At 58.7% G+C, this 17,918-nt stretch overlaps 1 protein-coding gene across 1 annotated transcript; it reads right to left on the reverse strand.

The window, feature by feature from the left end:
* Window positions 1–5,318: 5,318 nt before the first annotated feature.
* LOC135893045 (cytochrome P450 2C23-like) lies at window positions 5,319–13,730 on the reverse strand. Its single transcript, XM_065420839.1, has 9 exons — window positions 13,557–13,730; window positions 12,663–12,825; window positions 11,678–11,827; window positions 11,033–11,193; window positions 10,188–10,364; window positions 8,858–8,999; window positions 7,891–8,078; window positions 7,197–7,338; window positions 5,319–5,506 (listed from the first exon to the last, which is right to left on the reverse strand). The coding sequence occupies exons 1-9, from the start codon at window positions 13,728–13,730 to the stop codon at window positions 5,319–5,321; spliced, it is 1,485 nt and encodes a 494-aa protein (XP_065276911.1).
* Window positions 13,731–17,918: the final 4,188 nt, after the last annotated feature.

Consider the following 17,918-nt stretch of genomic DNA (forward strand, 5'->3'; position numbering starts at 1 on the left):
AAGGGACTGTTGGCTCTTCTAGTGCCTGACCCATGGAACAGATCAGAGACTTTCATTCCGATTCCTTGGTGCTGAGTTTGGCTAACGCATGTCCTCCAGAAAGGCAGCCAGCCGGGATCTGACTCCAGAGATGGAGAATTCACCCCTTCCCCGCCGTGTTCATTGCAATGGTTAATCGCCCGCACTGTGAAAAATTTGATTTCCAGCGGGAATCTGTCTGGGTTTGGCGTCCAGCCATTGGCGCGACTGAAGGGCGGTTTTAGTCTCCGATAGGTTTCCCCCCCGTGGAGGTGTTTAGACATCGGGATTGACTTACCTCTCTGTCTCTTCTCTTTGACTGACCTCCTAAAGTCTCTCCCTGCCAGGCAATTTCTCCCGCCCTCAAAGAATTTTTGGGGATCCGCCCTGCCCCCTCACCAGCTTTCAACGTCCGTTTGAAAACACGGCCCCCAGAGCTGGTCACATTAGCCCAGTATTGGTCTCATCAAGGTTGTGCGCAGAGGTGAAATCCCCTCGCTACCCTCACGTATACATCCCAGGACCGCATCAGCTCTGCTAGCCCCAGCGCCGCCCGGGGACCTCACGCTGAGCTGCTTGTCTGCCTTGATCACTAAACCTTTTCTAGGGTCCCTGCTTGCCAGGAGACAGCCCCCCATTCTGGAGGGACGAATGTCGGTTTCAAATCTTGCAAAACCTGCCTACAGGGTAGTTCTTGCCCAGCTAATAATAATCCCTTGCTCTTAGCAGCAGGGAGATCTCAAAGCACTTTACAAAAGAGGCTGGTATCGATATCCCCATTTTACAGATGGGGAAAACTGAGGCACGGGGGGGGGGGAGTGACTGGCCCAAGGTTGCCCAGCAAACCAGTGGACTAGAACCCAGGTTCCCGAGTCCCAGACCAGTGCTCTGTACACTGCCTCCCTCCTAGGAGTGTGTCTGTTCCCGATACATTTTTATCCTCCCTGACATACCTATGGGTGACCCTGCTATCTAGGTACATGTGTAGCCCTTGCTTCTACCTCCCGTGCTGTGCATGGCGCAGCAAGGACATAAGCCTGCTCTATCTGCCAGCAGGGTGGGAGTGATCAGGAAGTTGCCCCACAGTGCAGTCCTGAGGATACCAGCTCTCTGCCTCAGTGACATCTTGTGGCGGTGAGTTCCACAGGTTAACGGTGTGGTCCTTCGATCAGTTGCCTTTCAATTTCCCTGGACAGCCCAAGACTCTGACCAGTGATCAGGGCCTTGTTTGACAATAATCCGAGCCAACAGGGGCACTCGGCTACCTTTCTGGATTGTACACGCCTCTAGCCACGTTCCTTCTGATTTCTTCTCTCCTGGAACGGCCTTGTTCTTTTCAACCTCTCTTCATTTCATCATAGACTATCAGGGTTGGAAGGGACCTCAGGAGGTATCTAGTCCAACCCCCTGCTCAAAGCAGGACCAACACCAGCTAAATCATCCCAGCCAGGGCTTTGTCAAGCCTGACCTTAAAAACCTCTAAGGAAGAAGATTCCACCACCTCCCTAGGGAACCCATTCCAGTGCTTCACCACCCTCCTAGTGAAAAAGTTTTTCCTAATATCCAACCTAGACCTCCCCCACTGCAACTTGAGACCGTTACTCCTTGTTCTGTCATCTGGTACCACTGAGAACAGCCGAGCTCCATCCTCTTTGGAACCCCCTTTCAGGTAGTTGAAAGCAGCTAACAAATCCCCCCTCATTCTTCTCTTCTGCAGACTAAACAATCCCAGTTCCCTCAGCCTCTCCTCATAAGTCCTGTGCTCCAGCCCCATAAGCATTTTTGTTGCCCTCTGCTGGACTCTTTCCAATTTTTCCACATCCTTCTTGTACTGTGGGGCCCAAAACTGGACACAGTACTCCAGATGAGGCCTCACCAATGTCGAATAGAGGGGAATGATCACGTCCCTCGATCTGCTGGCAATGCCCCTACTTATACAGCCCAAAATGCCGTTAGCCTTTTTGGCAACAGGGGCACACTGCTGACTCATATCCAGCTTCTCGTCCACTGTAATCCCCAGGTCCTTTTCTGCAGAACTGCTGCCTAGCCACTCGGTCCCTAGTCTGTAGCTGTGCATGGGATTCTTCTGTCCTAAGTGCAGGACTCTGCACTTGTCCTTGTTGAACCTCATCAGGTTTCTTTTGGCCCAATCCTCTAATTTGTCTAGGTACCTCTGTATCCTATCCCCACCCTCCAGCGTATGTACCACTCCTCCCAGTTTAGTGTCATCTGCAAACTTGCTGAGGGTGCAATCCATCCCATCCTCCAGATCATTAATTTCATCATAAATTTCTCTTGCCCGATCTCTGCTCCGGCTCCCCTCTTGTGGAGCGGAAGCAGGCTGCTGTGTGTGTGTGTGTGTGGGGGGGGGGGGGGACGGTCTTGCTATGCCCATCCCTGTGATGCTATTGTCAATATCACTTTCAGCTCCGCCGCGTGTCCCTCCGGCTTTCGCGATGCCCATCGAGCGGCTGCGTCGCGCCGAGCTGTCAGCGAGATCGTTTTCCCCGCACGCTCACTTTTTATTGAGAGCTCATCAGCTCGAACGTGAGGCTCCAATTGCCCTTTGCGATGAGCAGCCCCTCACTTGCACTTCAGCAATCAATTCCCCGCCGGCATCGCTTAGCGCTCGCTAAAGTAAACATCTCATTTTGTGTCACCCACTCGTTTGAGTCCGCGCCTTCCCTACGTTGATCATAAAAACCCGCAGCTGCCGCGGCCTCCCAGCAGAACCACAGGGCGGCCGACGCTTAACCTTTCGCTATATTGAAAATTACCGGGCTCTGTCTCGAAGACGCCGGTTTCTGACCCAAGACAGGGCTTCACTTCTCGGCCCTTTGGCAGGGAGCGATTTTCTTTACTAGGCACGTGCTGTGCGGGGGACGGTGCTGGAACGTGGGTGACTTGCTTCCCCCACTCAATGCCTCAGTTTCCCCACAGTCCTCCTTTGTAAAGCGCGTTGAGATCCACGGCTGACAAGCGCTAGGTGGTGGTGTTTATTAGGTGTATTACGGTAGCACCTACCGGCCCCGGTTGAGAGTTTGGCCCAATCCTGCACAGGTACAGAGTGAGAGATAGCCCCAGCCCCCCAAGAGCTTACAGTCTCAATAGACAAAGGGTGGGAGGGGAAACTGAGGCACACAGTGGGGCCTGGATGGGTCCAGTCGCTCACTGACTGGAAGAGAACACAGGTGTCCTGAGTCCCGTCCAGCATCCTACCCACTTCCCTGATCATTTGGTGCTGAGTTCCCACCTCCAAAAAACTGACGAGAGAGACGCAGGACAGGCAATGGGAAACTGAGGCCCAGAGACAAGAAGTGAGTTACCCAAAGTCTGACACCCCCTCCCCCCCATCCTTCCACATGCCTGATATTAACCGGTTTGTCTTTCCCCGTTGTCTCATTGATGCCCACGAAACAAACAAAGACATGGCCAAGCATTCTGGTCTTTTCTTCCGTTTATTGTGTCAGTCAATTTTCTGGAAACGCAGTGAGCTGCAATTCTGAGAAACACCCCCAGGGCATTTCTACAAGCGAGCTACAGGCAGACAGCATGCGTGAGACAGAAACCATGGCCAAGCGCTGAGGACGGCTCTCGGGGAAACACATCCAGAAGAATTCAGCACCAGGAAAAAGCAGGTTCAAACGCGCTGACCACAGCCCAGCAGTGCCAGGGTTAATTATCATTGGGGTTAGGTAATTATTAAGGAGGGGAAACTGAGGCACAGAGCCGAGATGTGACTTGCCCAAGCAGGCCAGTGGTAGAGACAGGACTAGAACTCAGGGGTCCAAGCTCCAACCCTGAACAGCTGGGCCCCACAGCACTATGGCCCAACTGTTTGCTGGCCTGTGCATCATGGGTGTGTAGATCTGAATTCACAAAGGCAGATTCTGATCTCAGTCACTCCGGAGCGACTCCGCTGCCATCCAGGAAGGTGTTCCGGATTTACACTCGTCTGTAACTGCAATTCCAGTCTGGCTCCTACTCCACTGAAGTCAGCGGAGTATTTCCCCCACAGTGTAAATGAAATCCGGATCTGGCTCCAGGAGCATTGGTGTGAACGGAGAGAGAATTGGTGTGAAAGGAGAGTGACTCTGGATGCGCACCACAGTGTAAATGAGATTAGGAGCTGGCCCAGAGGGCACTGATGTGACTCCAGGTTGACCCCAGCATGGAAGACATCTGGGTCTGGCTCCTTCCCTCCCTGCCCCGCTGTGACGATGCGGTTCTGGCGGGACCCAACTGAGAGTGCCAATTCAGGACAAATTGCTAGAACAGGGCAGTCACAGCCCAAGGCTGGGGTTTTTCCACCTCTAAGGCAAACCAAACCAGCCAGACTAAGAGGACTTTGGTCTCACCCCACTGGCTAGCCGCAAGTCTCACAAGCAATTCCCTTAGACACTCCAGTTTCCCAGTATCACCACCAGTGCCACTCGTTATGGGGACGAATGGTTATGAAAACCAAAACCCCAGTAAAAGAAAAAAGGTTCTCCTGATCCCAAAGGACCAAGCCCCAGACCCAGGTCAATATACAAATCAGAGCTTACCCACAAATCACGCTGTTGCCAATCCTTTAGAATCTAAAATCTAAAGGTTTATTCGTAAAAGGAAAAAGATAGAGATGAGAGCTAGAATTGGTTAAATGGGATCAATTACATACAGTAATGGCAAAGTTCTTGGTTCAGGCTTGCAGCAGCGATAGAATAAACTGCAGGTTCAAATCAAGTCTCTGGAATACATCCCCAGCTGGGCTGGGTCATCAGTCCTTTGTTCAGAGCTTCAGTTGTAGCGAAGTCCCTCCAGAGGTAAGAAGCAGGATTGAAGACAAAATGGAGACGAGGTATCAGCCTTATATAGTCTTTTCCAGGTGTAAGAACACCTCTTTGTCCTTACTGTGGAAAATTACAGCAAGATGGAGTCTGGAGTCACATGGGCCAGTCCCTGCATACTTTGCTGAGTCTCAAGGCATATTTGCCTTCTCTCAATGGGTCCATTGTATAGCTGATGGTCCTTAATGGGCCATCAAGCAGGCTAGGCAGAGCTAACACCAACTTGTCTGGGATGTCACCCAGCAGCATAGCATAAGTTTGCCATACAGACAGTATAGAGCCAATACTCATAACTTCAACTACAAAACTGATACACACATATAGACAGCCTAATCATAACCAGTAAACCATAACCTTGTCTTAGACACCCCATTTGACCCCCTTTATACAAGATTTGGGTGCCACTACCGGACCTTGGTTGCAACAATGATCTGTATGGTCCCAGTTTATGTCAATAACGTCATACCCGCTCTACGCTGGCCGTGGGACGGCACGGAGCTTGTAGGAGAGGCCCTGGTCACGGAAAGCCCTCCGCAGTGAGGCCAAGTCGATGGCCCCGGGGTCCGTGAGCAGCTCCAGGGTGAAGCTCTGCAGCAGGGTGGTTATGAACAGGAAGATCTCCGCCTTGGCCAGCCCTTCCCCGGGACACATGCGCTTCCCTGGAGGGGGGACAAGAGGACAAGCCCGTCAGTTGGGTCTCGTCAGGCCACGCGGGGGCCTGCCTCCAGCACCCAGCTGAGAACTGCAGCAGCCCCCGAGAAGGAGCAAGTCGCCTCTTTCGGAGACGCTCAATCTCTTTCCATCTCGCCTTTTCTCCAACCCGCGGCGCCTTTTAGGGGCTCTTCTTGGTCCCCTCTCCAGGGGGGAGCAGCAGTTTTAGAAGGCAGCTCCTGCCCCAGCGAGCGCCCAGTTGAAACAGGCAATGGGGGGAGGGGAAACTGAGGCACAGAGCGGTGAAGCGACTTGGCCCAGGTCACCCGGCAGAGCAGAGGATAGAACCCAGGTGTCCTGAGTCCCTGCCCCAGGGGGCAGCTGTGTTCTGTCGTACGTGCCCGGAGCAGGACCCAGTAGAATCATAGAATCACAGAATATCAGGGTTGGAAGGGACCTCAAGAGGTATCTAGTCCAACCCCCTGCTCAAAGCAGGACCAATCCCAACTAAATCATCCCAGCCAGGGCTTTGTCAAGCCGGGCCTTAAAAACCTCTAAGGAAGGAGATTTCACCACCTCCCTAGGGAACCCATTCCAGTGCTTCACCACCCCCCTAGTGAAATAGTGTTTCCTAATATCCAACCTAGACCTCCCCCACTGCAACTTGAGACCATTGCTCCTTGTTCTGTCATCTGCCACCACTGAGAACAGCTGAGCTCCATCCTCTTTGGAACCCCCCTTCAGTTAGTTGAAAGCAGCTATCAAATCCCGCCTCACTCTTCTCTTCTGCAGACTAAACAATCCCAGTTCCCTCAGCCTCTCTTCATAAGTCATGTGCTCCAGCCCTCTCATCATTTTCGTTGCCCTCTGCTGGACTCTTTCCAATTTTTCCACATCCTTCTTGCAGTGTGGGGTCCAAAACTGGACACAGTACTCCAGATGAGGCCTCACCAATGTCGAATAAAGGGGAATGATCACGTCCCTAGATCTGCTGGCAATGCCCCTACTTATACAGCCCCAAATGCCGTTAGCCTTCTTGGCAACAAGGGCACACTGTCGACTCATATCCAGCTTCTCGTCCACTGTAATCCCCAGGTCCTTTTCTGCAGAACTGCTGCCTAGCCACTCGGTCCCTAGTCTGTAGCAGTGCATGGGCTTCTTCCGTCCTAAGTGCAGGACTCTGCACTTGTCCTTGTTGAACCTCATCAGGTTTCTTTTGGCCCAGTCCTCTAATTTGTCTAGGTCACTCTGGACCCTATCCCTACCCTCCAGTGTAGATACCTCTCCTCCCAGTTTAGTGTCATCTGCAAACTTGCTGAGGGTGCAATCCATCCCATCCTCCAGATCATTAATGGAGCTGTTGAACAAAACCGGCCCCAGGACTGACCCCTGGGGCACTCCCCTTGATACCGGCTGCCAACTAGACATGGAGCCATTGATCACTACCCGTTGAGCCCAGAAGTAATGATGTCACCCCCTGAAATCCCCTAGCTGCTCCTCCTGGTCGTAGGTCAGGCGAGAGGCTGGCAAGGCCTTTGCATTGTTCTTTGTTCTGAACTGAAACAGCCCAGAGCCTCTGCAGTGTGTGTGTGTGTGTGTGTGTGTGTCCGTCCCTATCGCCCCCTGCTGGAGGGGCTGAGCCCTGCTGTGTGTGTGCGCACGTGAGAGAGACGGGAGGCGAAGCTGTGTCCACATTACCTGCAGAGAAGGGCATGGCCGTGTCTCTCTTCCTGAATGCTCCGTTCTCATCTAAGAAATGACCGGGGTTAAAATCCTCCGGGGTCTCCCAGCTGGCTGGGTCAAAGTGCACCGAGGCTAGGAGAGGGATGATGGTCGTACCCTGGGGTGGGGGACGGGGACAAGACACCGACAGCGCAAGGTTTTAGGCATTTTACAGCAATAGGAGTGGAAAGAAAATAACAGCCCCAAGGGGTCGCTATGTCCCTTTCCCAAAGAGGGAAACTGAGGCACGGGGCAGGGAAGGGATGGGCCCTAGATCACATACTGGACAGCGGAGCGGGGAGGAGACTCCAGGATGTCCTGCTCCTATGCTGGCCGAGTAACATTTCATGGCCAAGCTGGGTAGGGGATCCCTTCTCCCACCACTGAAAGGCAGCCACCTCTGGGGTGGAACGGGGCAGCTCCTCGCCCAGGCGTCCCTTGCTTGGTGCTGAGATGCAGCCACCTCTGGGGTGGGACGGGGCAGCTCCTCGCCCAGGCGTCCCTTGCTTGGCGCTGAGATGCAGCCACCTCTGGGGTGGGACGCAGCCGCAGTTTAGTGGCCCAGCAGCTTGGGGAAGTGAACGTTATAAAGGGGTAGGGTGGCATGGGCCAGTGAACCCCCCGCGCCGCATTGGGGCCAGCGCTGGCTGGGTGTGTGGGGGGGTCTCACCTGTGGGATGAGGTACCCCCGGAAGGGGGTGGGGCGGGTGGTGGTGTGCGGCAGGCTCGTGGGTACCAGGTCGACATAGCGCTGGAGTTCATGCAGTACAGCGTTGGTGTAGGGCAGCCGTAGCCGGTCCTCCAGGGCGGGGGGCCGAGCCCTGCCCACCTCCCTGTCCAGCTCCCCATGTACCCGCGCTGCAAGGAGACACAGGTGGCCCTGGCATGCCGGGGAAGGGGGGGCTCCCCCCATGTGTGTCCCCCCCACTTCCATCCTCCCCTTCTCACCCATCCCCCCCCAATGTCTCTCCCCACCCCCAATGGCCAGCCCCCCTGTTCCAGACAGCAACACATTTCCCAGGATCCTTTGCATCACTTTTCCTGCCCTCCCCCAGCTTTGGTTGGCCTCCCCATGATGGCTCGGGGTACGGGGTGGGATGGGGAGAGCTCCTACCTCCTTCTACCCTCCCACCCGCCTGGCTGGGGGCTCTGCCCCTGCACCCCCTCCCCTATGCCTCCTTCTCGCTCCTTGGACCCTGTTCTTGTGGCCCCCACCCTGCCCTTGGGGACTGGGATGGGGGCGGGGGCTGTAAGTCCCCTTTGTTCTCCCCTTTGCCCAGTGCCCGATGTAATGCAGAGCAACCTCAGGGCTGCTCTAATTCATAGGACGCCCCCTATGGGCCCTGGGGGAGCAGAGAATTGCCACAGTGCAGTCTGCTCTGGCCACGCCCCCGATCTGCCCCCTCTGGGCCCTGACTGGGAGCAGGGACCCTGACTGGGGTGGCCACCCTATGCGAGGGATGGAAGGGTGGGATCCTCGGGGGGGGCGGGCGGTCCCCCTCCTTTTGAGAGCCTTTTACTGCTGCCTGAGGATGGAGCCGTCTGTCTGGTGCCAGCCGGGGTGCCCCTGGCAGGGAGCGTTGGGGATTATCGGCACCCTGGGAAGGAGCCAGCGTGTCTCGGCCGCTTGCACCCACCTTGCACGTCCGGGAACTTGCCGATCACCAGCAGGGCGAATTGGACGGTGTTGCTGGTGGTCTCCATGCCGGCGATGAACAGGGAGCTGACCAGTGCCATCAGGTTCTCGTCCTCAAACTCCGTCTGCTCCTTCCCTCGCTCCTAGCACAGGGCCGAGGGGGGGGGACGGGACCCCAGTGAGGCACAATCCCACCCCGCCACCGCAACCCAGGGCAAGGGGTGCCCCCGCCAGCCACCGCTGCCCAGCTCCCGGCCCCAGGCCCTGGGGAGATGGAGGGACGGTCGGCCTGGCTCCAGGGGGCTGGGTCAGGGAATCTGAGCTGGAGGTAAGAGAAGCTGAGCCCACGTAGGGTGCCGAGTGTAGAGTCAGTGACTGGCTAGATAGATAGAGGGGTGTGTCTGGGGATGCAGGGGTTGGTGGATGGAGGGGTCTGGGGATGCAGGGGTGGGTTGATTTAGGGGTTTCCATGGGGTTGGAGGGATGGGTGCAGGAGTGGGGGGTATCTGGGTTGAGGGGTGTCCATGGGGATGGATGGGGGATGGGTGGAGGATGGGTGGGTTGAGGGGTGACCATGGAGATGAATGGGGGGGATGCATGGGGGGGTGGAAAGAAGGGGGGCATGGTTGGGAGGAAGGGGAGTGGGGGGATGGGTGGGGCTGTGTGGGTTGAGGGGTGTCCATAGGGATGGGTGGGTGGGTTGAGGGGTGTCCATGGGGATGGATGGGGGGAGGGGTGGGGTGTGCGTGGGAGGATTGGTGGGGTGTGTGGGTTGAGGGGTGTCTAGGGGGATGGGTGGAGGATGTGTGGCGGGATTGGTGAGGGTGTGTGGGTTGAGGGGTGTCCATAGGGATGGATGGGTGAGGGGGTGGGTTGAGGGGTGTCCATGGGGAGTGTATGGTGGGGGATTGGTGGGGGGGTGTGGGTTGAGGGGTGTCCATGGGGATGGATGGGTGAGGGGTGTCCATGGGGATGGATGGGGGGTGTGTGGTGGGGGATGGGTGGAGGATGGGTGGGTTGAGGGGTGTCCATGGGGATTGGTGGGGGGAGTGTGTGGTGGGGGATTGGTGTGGGTTGAGGGGTGTCCATGGGGATGGGCGGAGGATGGGTGAGTTGAGGGGTGTCCATGGGGTTTGGTGGGGCTGTGTGGGTTGAGGGGTGTCCATGGGGATGGATGGGTGGGCGGAGGCATGTGTGGGGAGGGGGTGCAGGGGTATCTATGGGGATCTAGCTGCAGGATCCCATCAACCCCCCCAATCAATGGAACTGAATTCCAGCCGCGGTCCCCTCCTCTGCCGCTGACTCCTCCTGTCCCCCGGGACGCCCCTCACCTTGGCCTGCTGCAGGAAGAAGTAGTCAATGAGGTCGCGGGGGGCGCTGGGGTCCAGGCTGTGCCGGTGGGACTCCAGCTGGGCCTGGATGAAGGCTCTGAGGCGCTCGTATTCCCTGAAGATCCGCCGGTGCCGGCCAGGCAGGAAGTGTATGATACCCGGGAAGGTATTGTACAGCTGCGCGGGGGGGAGAGCAGAGAGATGGGACAGAGCCGGACGGTTAATAGCAGGCAGGGAGAAGGGAGGCTAAAGCGCTGGGCTGGAATTCAGCAGCCCTGGGTTCTCATCCCACCGCTGACACTCATCTGCTGGGCGTCCGGGTGCCCAGGCACCGCCCCTCGCTGCCTCAGTTTCCCCCCGGAGGCTGCTGAGCAGAGCTGGCTGGGAAATGGCTTTCCCCTCTGGTGAGCAGCGGAAAAAATGTCCTGCCCTCAATCGGGACATCTCGCAAATCCTCACAAACCCAAACCGGGGGCGAGAGAACTTCCAGCACGGGGCCGTCGAAAGGTTCATTTCGGCGCCCGCCTCGTCTGCGTTTGCTTTTGCGACAAATTAACAGAGGCTTGGCAGCGAAAAGTCATTTGGACGCAAAACCCTGGAACTTTTTCCTTTCGAAAACCGTCCGCGCCGGAGGGGACAAGTTTTTAGGAAGTGGGGAATTCACCAAAACGGGCCCTTTCCCCACACCGGGGAATCGGCGTTTTCCAAGGGGAAACTGGTTTGTCGAAGAATTCCCGACCCGCTAAAGGTAAAGCTGGAATGGGCTCGCGGCTGTGCCCAGAGAGAGGGGGCCGCAGCCCAGCGAGCGGCTGTTGTGGGGCTGGGAGCATTGGGCCCCCGGGTACCTGCGCCGGGAGGGAGCGGAAGTAGCACATGTAGGACATGATGAGACGCTGGAGCTCCTGGAATTCCTCGTTGTCGCTGCTGAATCGGGTCCCCATCACCACGGAGCAGATGATGTTGGCGACGGCCCGGGTGATGTCGGGCACCGGGTCGAACGCGTGCCCTGCGACGGGGAGGGGGGGAAACAGACAGCAGGGAACAAGCCCCAGATGGGGAAACCAGAGAGCGCCCAGGAGTCCTGGCTCCCGCCCCACCCCTCCCCCAACCACTAGACCCAACTCCCCTCCCAGAGCTGGGATAGAACCCAGGAGTCCTGGCTCCGCCCCGCCCCGCCCCGAGCTGGGGATAGAACCCAGGAGTCTGGACTGCGAGCTCACCCAGTTCTAACCACTAGACCCCACTCCCTTCCCGCAGCTGGTGATAGAACCCAGGAGTCCTGGCTCCCAGACCCTCCTGCTCTAACCACTAGACCCCACTCCCCTCCTGCAGCTGGAGTCCTGACAGCTCCTGCCCCCTGCTCTAACCACTCTCAGACACTTCCCTTCCAGAGCCAGGGCTCCCAGGACTCGCCGTCGGGTGCCCGAGGCTCACTGGCGGGGGATGCTGCTCTGTGCCCGTGTGGCAGCATCAGGCACGCCGCTGCTCACCTTGTTTGTCAGCCACAGCTTGGGCGAGGTGCTGCGCCTCCTCCTGCACTCGCTGCTCCAGCGGCCTCTTGCCCATGCCCAAGTTCCGGAGGGTGGTGAGGGTGAACCGACGCAGCTGCCTCCAGCGCTCTCCGTTGGTGTTAATTAATCCTGCCACAGCACCGTGGGGACGTCATCTAATGTCGTTAACACAGGCCCCGGCTCCTCTTCCAGAGCTGGGATAGAACCCAGGAGTCCTACTTCCCACCCACCCCTGCTCTAACCACTGGACCCCACTCCCCTCCCAGAGCTGAGATAGAACCCAGGAGTCCTGGCTTCCAGCCCCGCTGCTCTAACCACCAGCCCCCACTCCCCTCCAAGAGCTGAGATAGAACCCAGGAGTCCTGGCTTCCAGCCCCGCTGCTCTAACCACCAGCCCCCACTCCCCTCCAAGAGCTGAGATAGAACCCAGGAGTCCTGGCTTCCAGCCCCCCTGCTCTAACCACCAGCCCCCACTCCCCTCCCAGAGCTGGGCTAGAAGGGGAGGGATAGCTCAGTGGTTTGAGCATTGGCCTGCTAAACCCAGGGTTGTGAGTTCAATCCTTGAGGGGGCCATTTAGGGATCTGGAGCAAAATCAGTACTTGGTCCTGCTAGTGAAGGCAGGGGACTGGACTTGATGACCTTTTGGGGTCCCTTCCAGTTCTATGAGATACAATATCTCCATATTTAACCCAGGAGTCCTGGCTTCCAGCCCCCCCATTCCTACTCCCAGCTCTAACCATTAGACCCCCAACCACTGCGTTAGGTTAGCATGGGTCACACAAACAACCACTCCCTGAGGTTAGTTGGGAAATGTGTGCCCCCGGCGGTGAAAATTTTGGAGAGAAAGAGGGGAAAAAAGCCACCATTTTTCTGTACAATTATTTGAGGTTTTTCATCACCCCTCGCCCCCCCGCCCCAAACGGCCAAAGAAGGTGGTGGTAACCTCCAGCGGCAGGCACTCACCGTACCCCTGGTTCATCTGCTTGAGCAAGGGGATGGGCGCCCGGCTGCTGAATTCCTCGCTGTGCTCCACCAGGGCGTCGCGCACCACCTCGTACCCACACAGCACCACCGTGGGCCTCGGGCCCAGCCAGATGGTGAAGATGGGGCCGTACTCCTGGCAGAGCTGGGGGTGGGAATTGCAGCGGGAGGGGGAGGGTAAGACAGCAAAATGGGGCATGGGAGGGAATTAATCAAGAAATAGGGGGACCCCGCTGTTTCTACCTATGGCGGCTTTAGCCTCAGTTTCCCCTCAGGGCAGAGATGGGGGAAAGCAACTTTGCTTTCCCCCATCTCTTTGCTTTGCGTTTCTTGCACCATGCCTGGCCCCCAGTGTAATTTAGAGCAGCCTCAGGGCTGCTGTAACTCGTGATCCACCCCTTATAGGCCCTGGAGGGCAGAGAACAGCCACAGCTCAGTGCGCTCTGGCCACGCCCCCCAATCCGCCCCCTATGGGCCCTTGGGGGGCAGAGAATAGCTGCACAGTGCTTTGGCCACACCCCCCGATTCACCCCCCACCCCCCCACGGGCCCTGGGGCTGCCAATTTTGGTTCTGATCTCTGGAGGTCTCATCACGTGACCCAATTAACCTTTAATTCCTACAGACTCCAGGACAAGCCTGGAGGGTTGGCAATTTTAGGCTGGCTAGATCGAGGGGAGCTGGCGAGGGACGGGGAGCTAGATCGAGGGGTGGGGATGGGAATGGACAGAGGGGTGTGCAGGGCAATCGGTAACTCCATTGCACCTGCAGATAGAAAGCAAGACACCTGCCAGACGGACAGACCCGCGGTGGGAGCCGCCTTTGGCCCCAGCTGTTGGGCTCCAGCCCCGGCGCCCGGGCCCAGCCCCTTTCCTTACCCAGCGGTAGGATCGGTAGAGCGGGAGGACATTCTGGGTCAGGTTCCCCAGCACGGGCAGGGGGGCTGGCCCCGGGGGGAGGCGCCCTGGGCCCTGACCCGACGAGGCTCGGAAGAGGAGGAGGAAGAGGAGGAGAAGAAGGCAGCCCGTGATCAACACGACACCAGGCTCCATCCTCCTCGGCTGGGGTCAGCGCTGCCCGCACGGCCCGGCTGCTTCGGGAAGTGTCCGGCAGTGCCCCGCGGCTAATGGCCCCCGGGCCTTATAGCTGGCCACAGGCTGCCTCCCCGGTCACTGATTAACTCGCTGGGCTGACCCCCACCATGGCAGTTGTACATTGACCTTGGCAGCCAGGGCTGGCCCTCCGCAGCCATCAATGGACTGTAGCCTCCCCCCACCCATTCCTGCAACAATTCCTCCCAAATGAACCTGGGTTAAATATGGAGATATCGTATCTCATAGAACTGGAAGGGACCCTGAAACCTAACTCCCTCTGTCCCCAGCACCCCCCCAGCCTGGGCAGGGTCGGTCCCTGTGCCCTCGGCCCCACAGCAAGGGGCCGCGATAAACACACGTAGGGGTTTATCCATGCAGTCACGCACCAGGGGCCCCGCTCTGCCTGGGAGCTGCCCCGGTGTCCCGCTGCCCGTGGGGCGGGTAGATTTGGCACGGTCCCTCGCTGACCTTTGGGCTCTCGGCTTTCTCCACCCCCTGGGGGCATCCTGGGATGAACAGCTCCATAGCAGCGTGGCAGGGCTGCCCCCCCCTCCCCGGGCATGCTGCCATCACCCTAAAGAGGAGAAATCTCTCCCCAGGGGGGTCGGTGCGGACTGTGATCCCAGCCTCAGTGGTGCGGCCTAGTGGCTGGAGCGTTAGAGTGGGTCCCAGGAGGCCTGGCTTCTCTTCCAGCTCCGGCACTGGCAGTGTCTGCTGGGGCAAGTCACCCCCCTCCCCTCCCTTCGTGCCTCAGTTTCCCCATCTGCGCAATAGGGACAATGCCGCTGCGCTCCTCAGCGAAGCGCATTGAGATCGCTGGGGGAGAACAGCCGGGGATTGTTACTAACCGGGGCTCGAGGGACGAGACTCGCAGAGGGCTCTGGACTTGCCAGGTGCCTTGTGGGGACCTGGCCAGCAGAGGGGGGGCTGGGACACCCTGCAAAATCACAGCTCTGTGCTGCGAGCCCAAGCAGCCGCCGAGGCCCCGGGGCAGGATTTGGATCCAGATCCCGGTTCTGCCCAGGAACCTGGCCGGGAGGCTGACTGAGGCCTGGAGCATTTGTGCGCCGGGCACCCTAAGAAGCGCCAGTCGGTCTCCAAGCGGGTTGCCCCCCAGCGGCTGACCATGGGCCTAGCGACCGGCGGCACCGGCAGAAGAACAAGCAGCCCCCAGCAGTGCTACCCCCCCTGTCCCTGCGCTGGTGCCGGGGGGGGGGGGGGTCTGCAGCTCCGACCTTCTGATCCCCTCCGGGTAGTGCACTGGGCTGGGGGAAGTGGGGCCTAGGCACACCTTGCCTGCCGGCCCCAGGGTCCCTCCCCCTTTCCCTCTGGCTGGGGGGTGCGGGTGGTATTGACCCCCCCCATCTCCAATGGCGACGACCGCAATTAGCATCAGAGCTGCAGCTGGGGGGTGCTGGAGCAGTGCTAAGCCGGGTATTGCAGGAGTGTGTGAAGGGGAAAGGAGGCAGCTGCATCTCTGCACCGGGTGAGGGGTCCCTGTATAACCAGCCCCCGCGCTCCACCCCAGAGGCGGCTGCATCTCAGCACCAGGCGAGGGATCCCTGTATAAACAGCCCCCGCGCTCCACCCCAGAGGCGGCTGCATCTCAGCACCAGGCGAGGGATCCCTGTATAAACAGCCCCCGCGCTCCACCCCAGAGGCGGCTGCATCTCAGCACCAGGCGAGGGATCCCTGTATAAACAGCCCCCGCGCTCCACCCCAGAGGCGGCTGCATCTCAGCACCAGGCGAGGGATCCCTGTATAAACAGCCCCCGTGCCCCACCCCAGAGGCGGCTGCATCTCAGCACCAGGCGAGGGATCCCTGTATAAACAGCCCCCGCGCTCCACCCCAGAGGCGGCTGCATCTCAGCACCAGGCGAGGGATCCCTGTATAAACAGCCCCCACGCCCCACCCCAGAGGCGGCTGCATCTCAGCACCAGGCGAGGGATCCCTGTATAAACAGCCCCCGCGCCCCACCCCAGAGGCGGCTGCAATTTGGCACCGCTCAGGTACACGAAGGCTCGGATTGTGTTAAGCAAATCCAACCCCTGGCATTTGGGAGCCGTGTTTTCTGATCAGAATGAATCGATGCAGGTGGACACGTGGAAATGGGCAGCTCGTGAGATAAACCACAACGGTACCAGATCCAGAGAGCCCGGAGCTAGCCAGGGCCTGGCTCACACAGGTCAGAGACCTGCCTCAAAAGAAATCCGTCCAGCAAACCAGCCACTCCTGGATTTGCTTTGACGTGCCGGACTCTTACTTTGCTTTATTTGTTGTTCCCTCCTCCACCCACCCTGTTCGCCTGCCTCCCCTCCCCCCGGTATGGACCCAGAGAACGGTTCATTTGGTAGCTTTTTCACCGTTTTTTCACCATGTTAATTCCTGGGCAGTGTTAAAATAAAAACCGCGCCCAAAGGGGCCCCAGCGTGTGTGCACACCCTGTTACGCCTGGAGCCACGCTCAGACATGCCCGGTCCCTGCATGTGAACCTTGGCGTGCGTCGCACTTTCTCCCTCGCACGCACACACACGCCCGCAGCCCTTGGTTGTGGCTGTACGGTGCGAGGGGGGTGGGGACGCGCCGGAGTGAGGGGTTAAAGAGCCCCGGCCCCCCCACCGCACCTGCAAACCCTGGAGAAGGGGCCCACCTGATCTGGGTTTGCTGGAGTGCCTGACCTGGCCACGCCTACAAAGAAGCCACCTGGGGGAAGTGAGGGGTCTGGTGGGAAGCGATCCAAGGGGTAGCCATGTAACGTGCCCAGGGGCAGGGATCCGGAGTGGAGTCACTCTGGATTAACCTGGTGTCAATCCGAGCAGAATCTGGCCCCCGCATAAGGGGCATTAGGGGCCAGGGGCAGATCACCTGGCACAGGGTGGCGCCAGCCCCCAGGGATGCAGAGGCCTCTGGTGCCAGCCATGCAGGGAGCAGAGCAGGGAGGGTGGGGGCACTGGCAGGGAGGGGGCGTCACGTGGCAAGACGCCAGGGCTGTTCAGGGGAGGAAAGCCCAGATTCTCAAGGGTAATTGGGCTCCTCACGTCTGTTGAAATCAAGGGGAGTCCTGGGTTCAGTCCCCAGCACTGGGAGGGGAGTGGGGTCTAGTGGTTAGAGCTGGGAGCCAGGACTCCTGGGTTCTATCCCCAGTTCTGGGAGGGGAGTGAGGTCTAGTGGTTAGAGCAGTGGGGGCTGGGAGCCAGGACTCCTGGGTTCTATGCCCAGCACTGGGAGGGGAGGGGAGTCTAGTGGTTAGAGCAGTGGGGGCTGGGAGCCAGGACTCCTGGGTTCTATGCCCAGCACTGGGCGGGGAGGGGAGTCTAGTGGTTAGAGCAGTGGGGGCTGGGAGCCAGGACTCCTGGGTTCTATCCCCAGCACTGGGCGGGGAGGGGAGTCTAGTGGTTAGAGCAGGGGGGGCTGGGAGCCAGGACTCCTGGGTTCTCTTCGCTGCTTGTTCAGTGCCCTTGCTTGAATCGGTTCACCTGCCCTGCGGCTCAATGCGGCTCCCGCTCTCGGCTCTTTGAGGCCAAACTGGCGGGTGGCGAATTTCCCTCCTCCCCTTTGCTCGGGGGAGAGCCAGGAGACTCCCCGAGGAGCGAGTCCCGGCTCCAGCGTCTCCCCTGCCGCAGGGCGCGCGCGGCTTTTGGCTGGAAGAACCGTCCCCGTGACAGCTTAATTATATGTCACAGCCCAGAGGCGGCGCGGGGGGGGGAAGGGGAATTATTGCTTCAGAAGAAGGAAAATCCTCTATGGTGCCGGCCTTCTCCTTGGGATTTCCTCTCTCCCCCCAGCAGGGTTCCCCGCTGACTGATTTGTTAGGATTATAATAATGAGCTTATATTTCACCGCTGCCTCGCAGCCAGAAAGAGTCCCAAGGCGTATGAGACGCTGCCTGTAAAAATAGCTAATGGATGAGATGCAGCCACCTCTGGGGTGGGGTGCTGGCAGCTGTTTATACTGGGATCCCTTGCCCGGGGCTGAGATGCAGCTACCTCTGGGGTGGGGCATGGCAGCTGTTTATACAGGGGTCTCACACCCATTGCTGAGATGCAGCCACCTCTGGGGTGGGGTGTGGCAGCTGTTTATACAGGGGTCTCGCACCCATTGCTGAGATGCAGCCACCTCTGGGGTGGGGTGTGGCAGCTGTTTAT

The sequence above is a fragment of the Emys orbicularis genome, chromosome 21, assembly GCF_028017835.1.
Source record: "Emys orbicularis isolate rEmyOrb1 chromosome 21, rEmyOrb1.hap1, whole genome shotgun sequence".
In the NCBI taxonomy this organism is placed as follows: Eukaryota; Metazoa; Chordata; order Testudines; family Emydidae; genus Emys; species Emys orbicularis.

Coding starts and splice junctions, on each gene's coding strand:
- LOC135893045 (XM_065420839.1), bottom strand. CDS start 13,730: ATGGAGCCTGGTGTCGTGTTGATCACGGGCTGCCTTCTTCTCCTCCTC. Junction 10,365..11,032: donor TCCGCTCCCTCCCGGCGCAG/GTACCCGGGGGC, acceptor CCCCCCGCGCAG/CTGTACAATACCTTCCCGGG. Junction 5,507..7,196: donor GGCCATGCCCTTCTCTGCAG/GTAATGTGGACA, acceptor TCCCCCCTCCAG/GGAAGCGCATGTGTCCCGGG.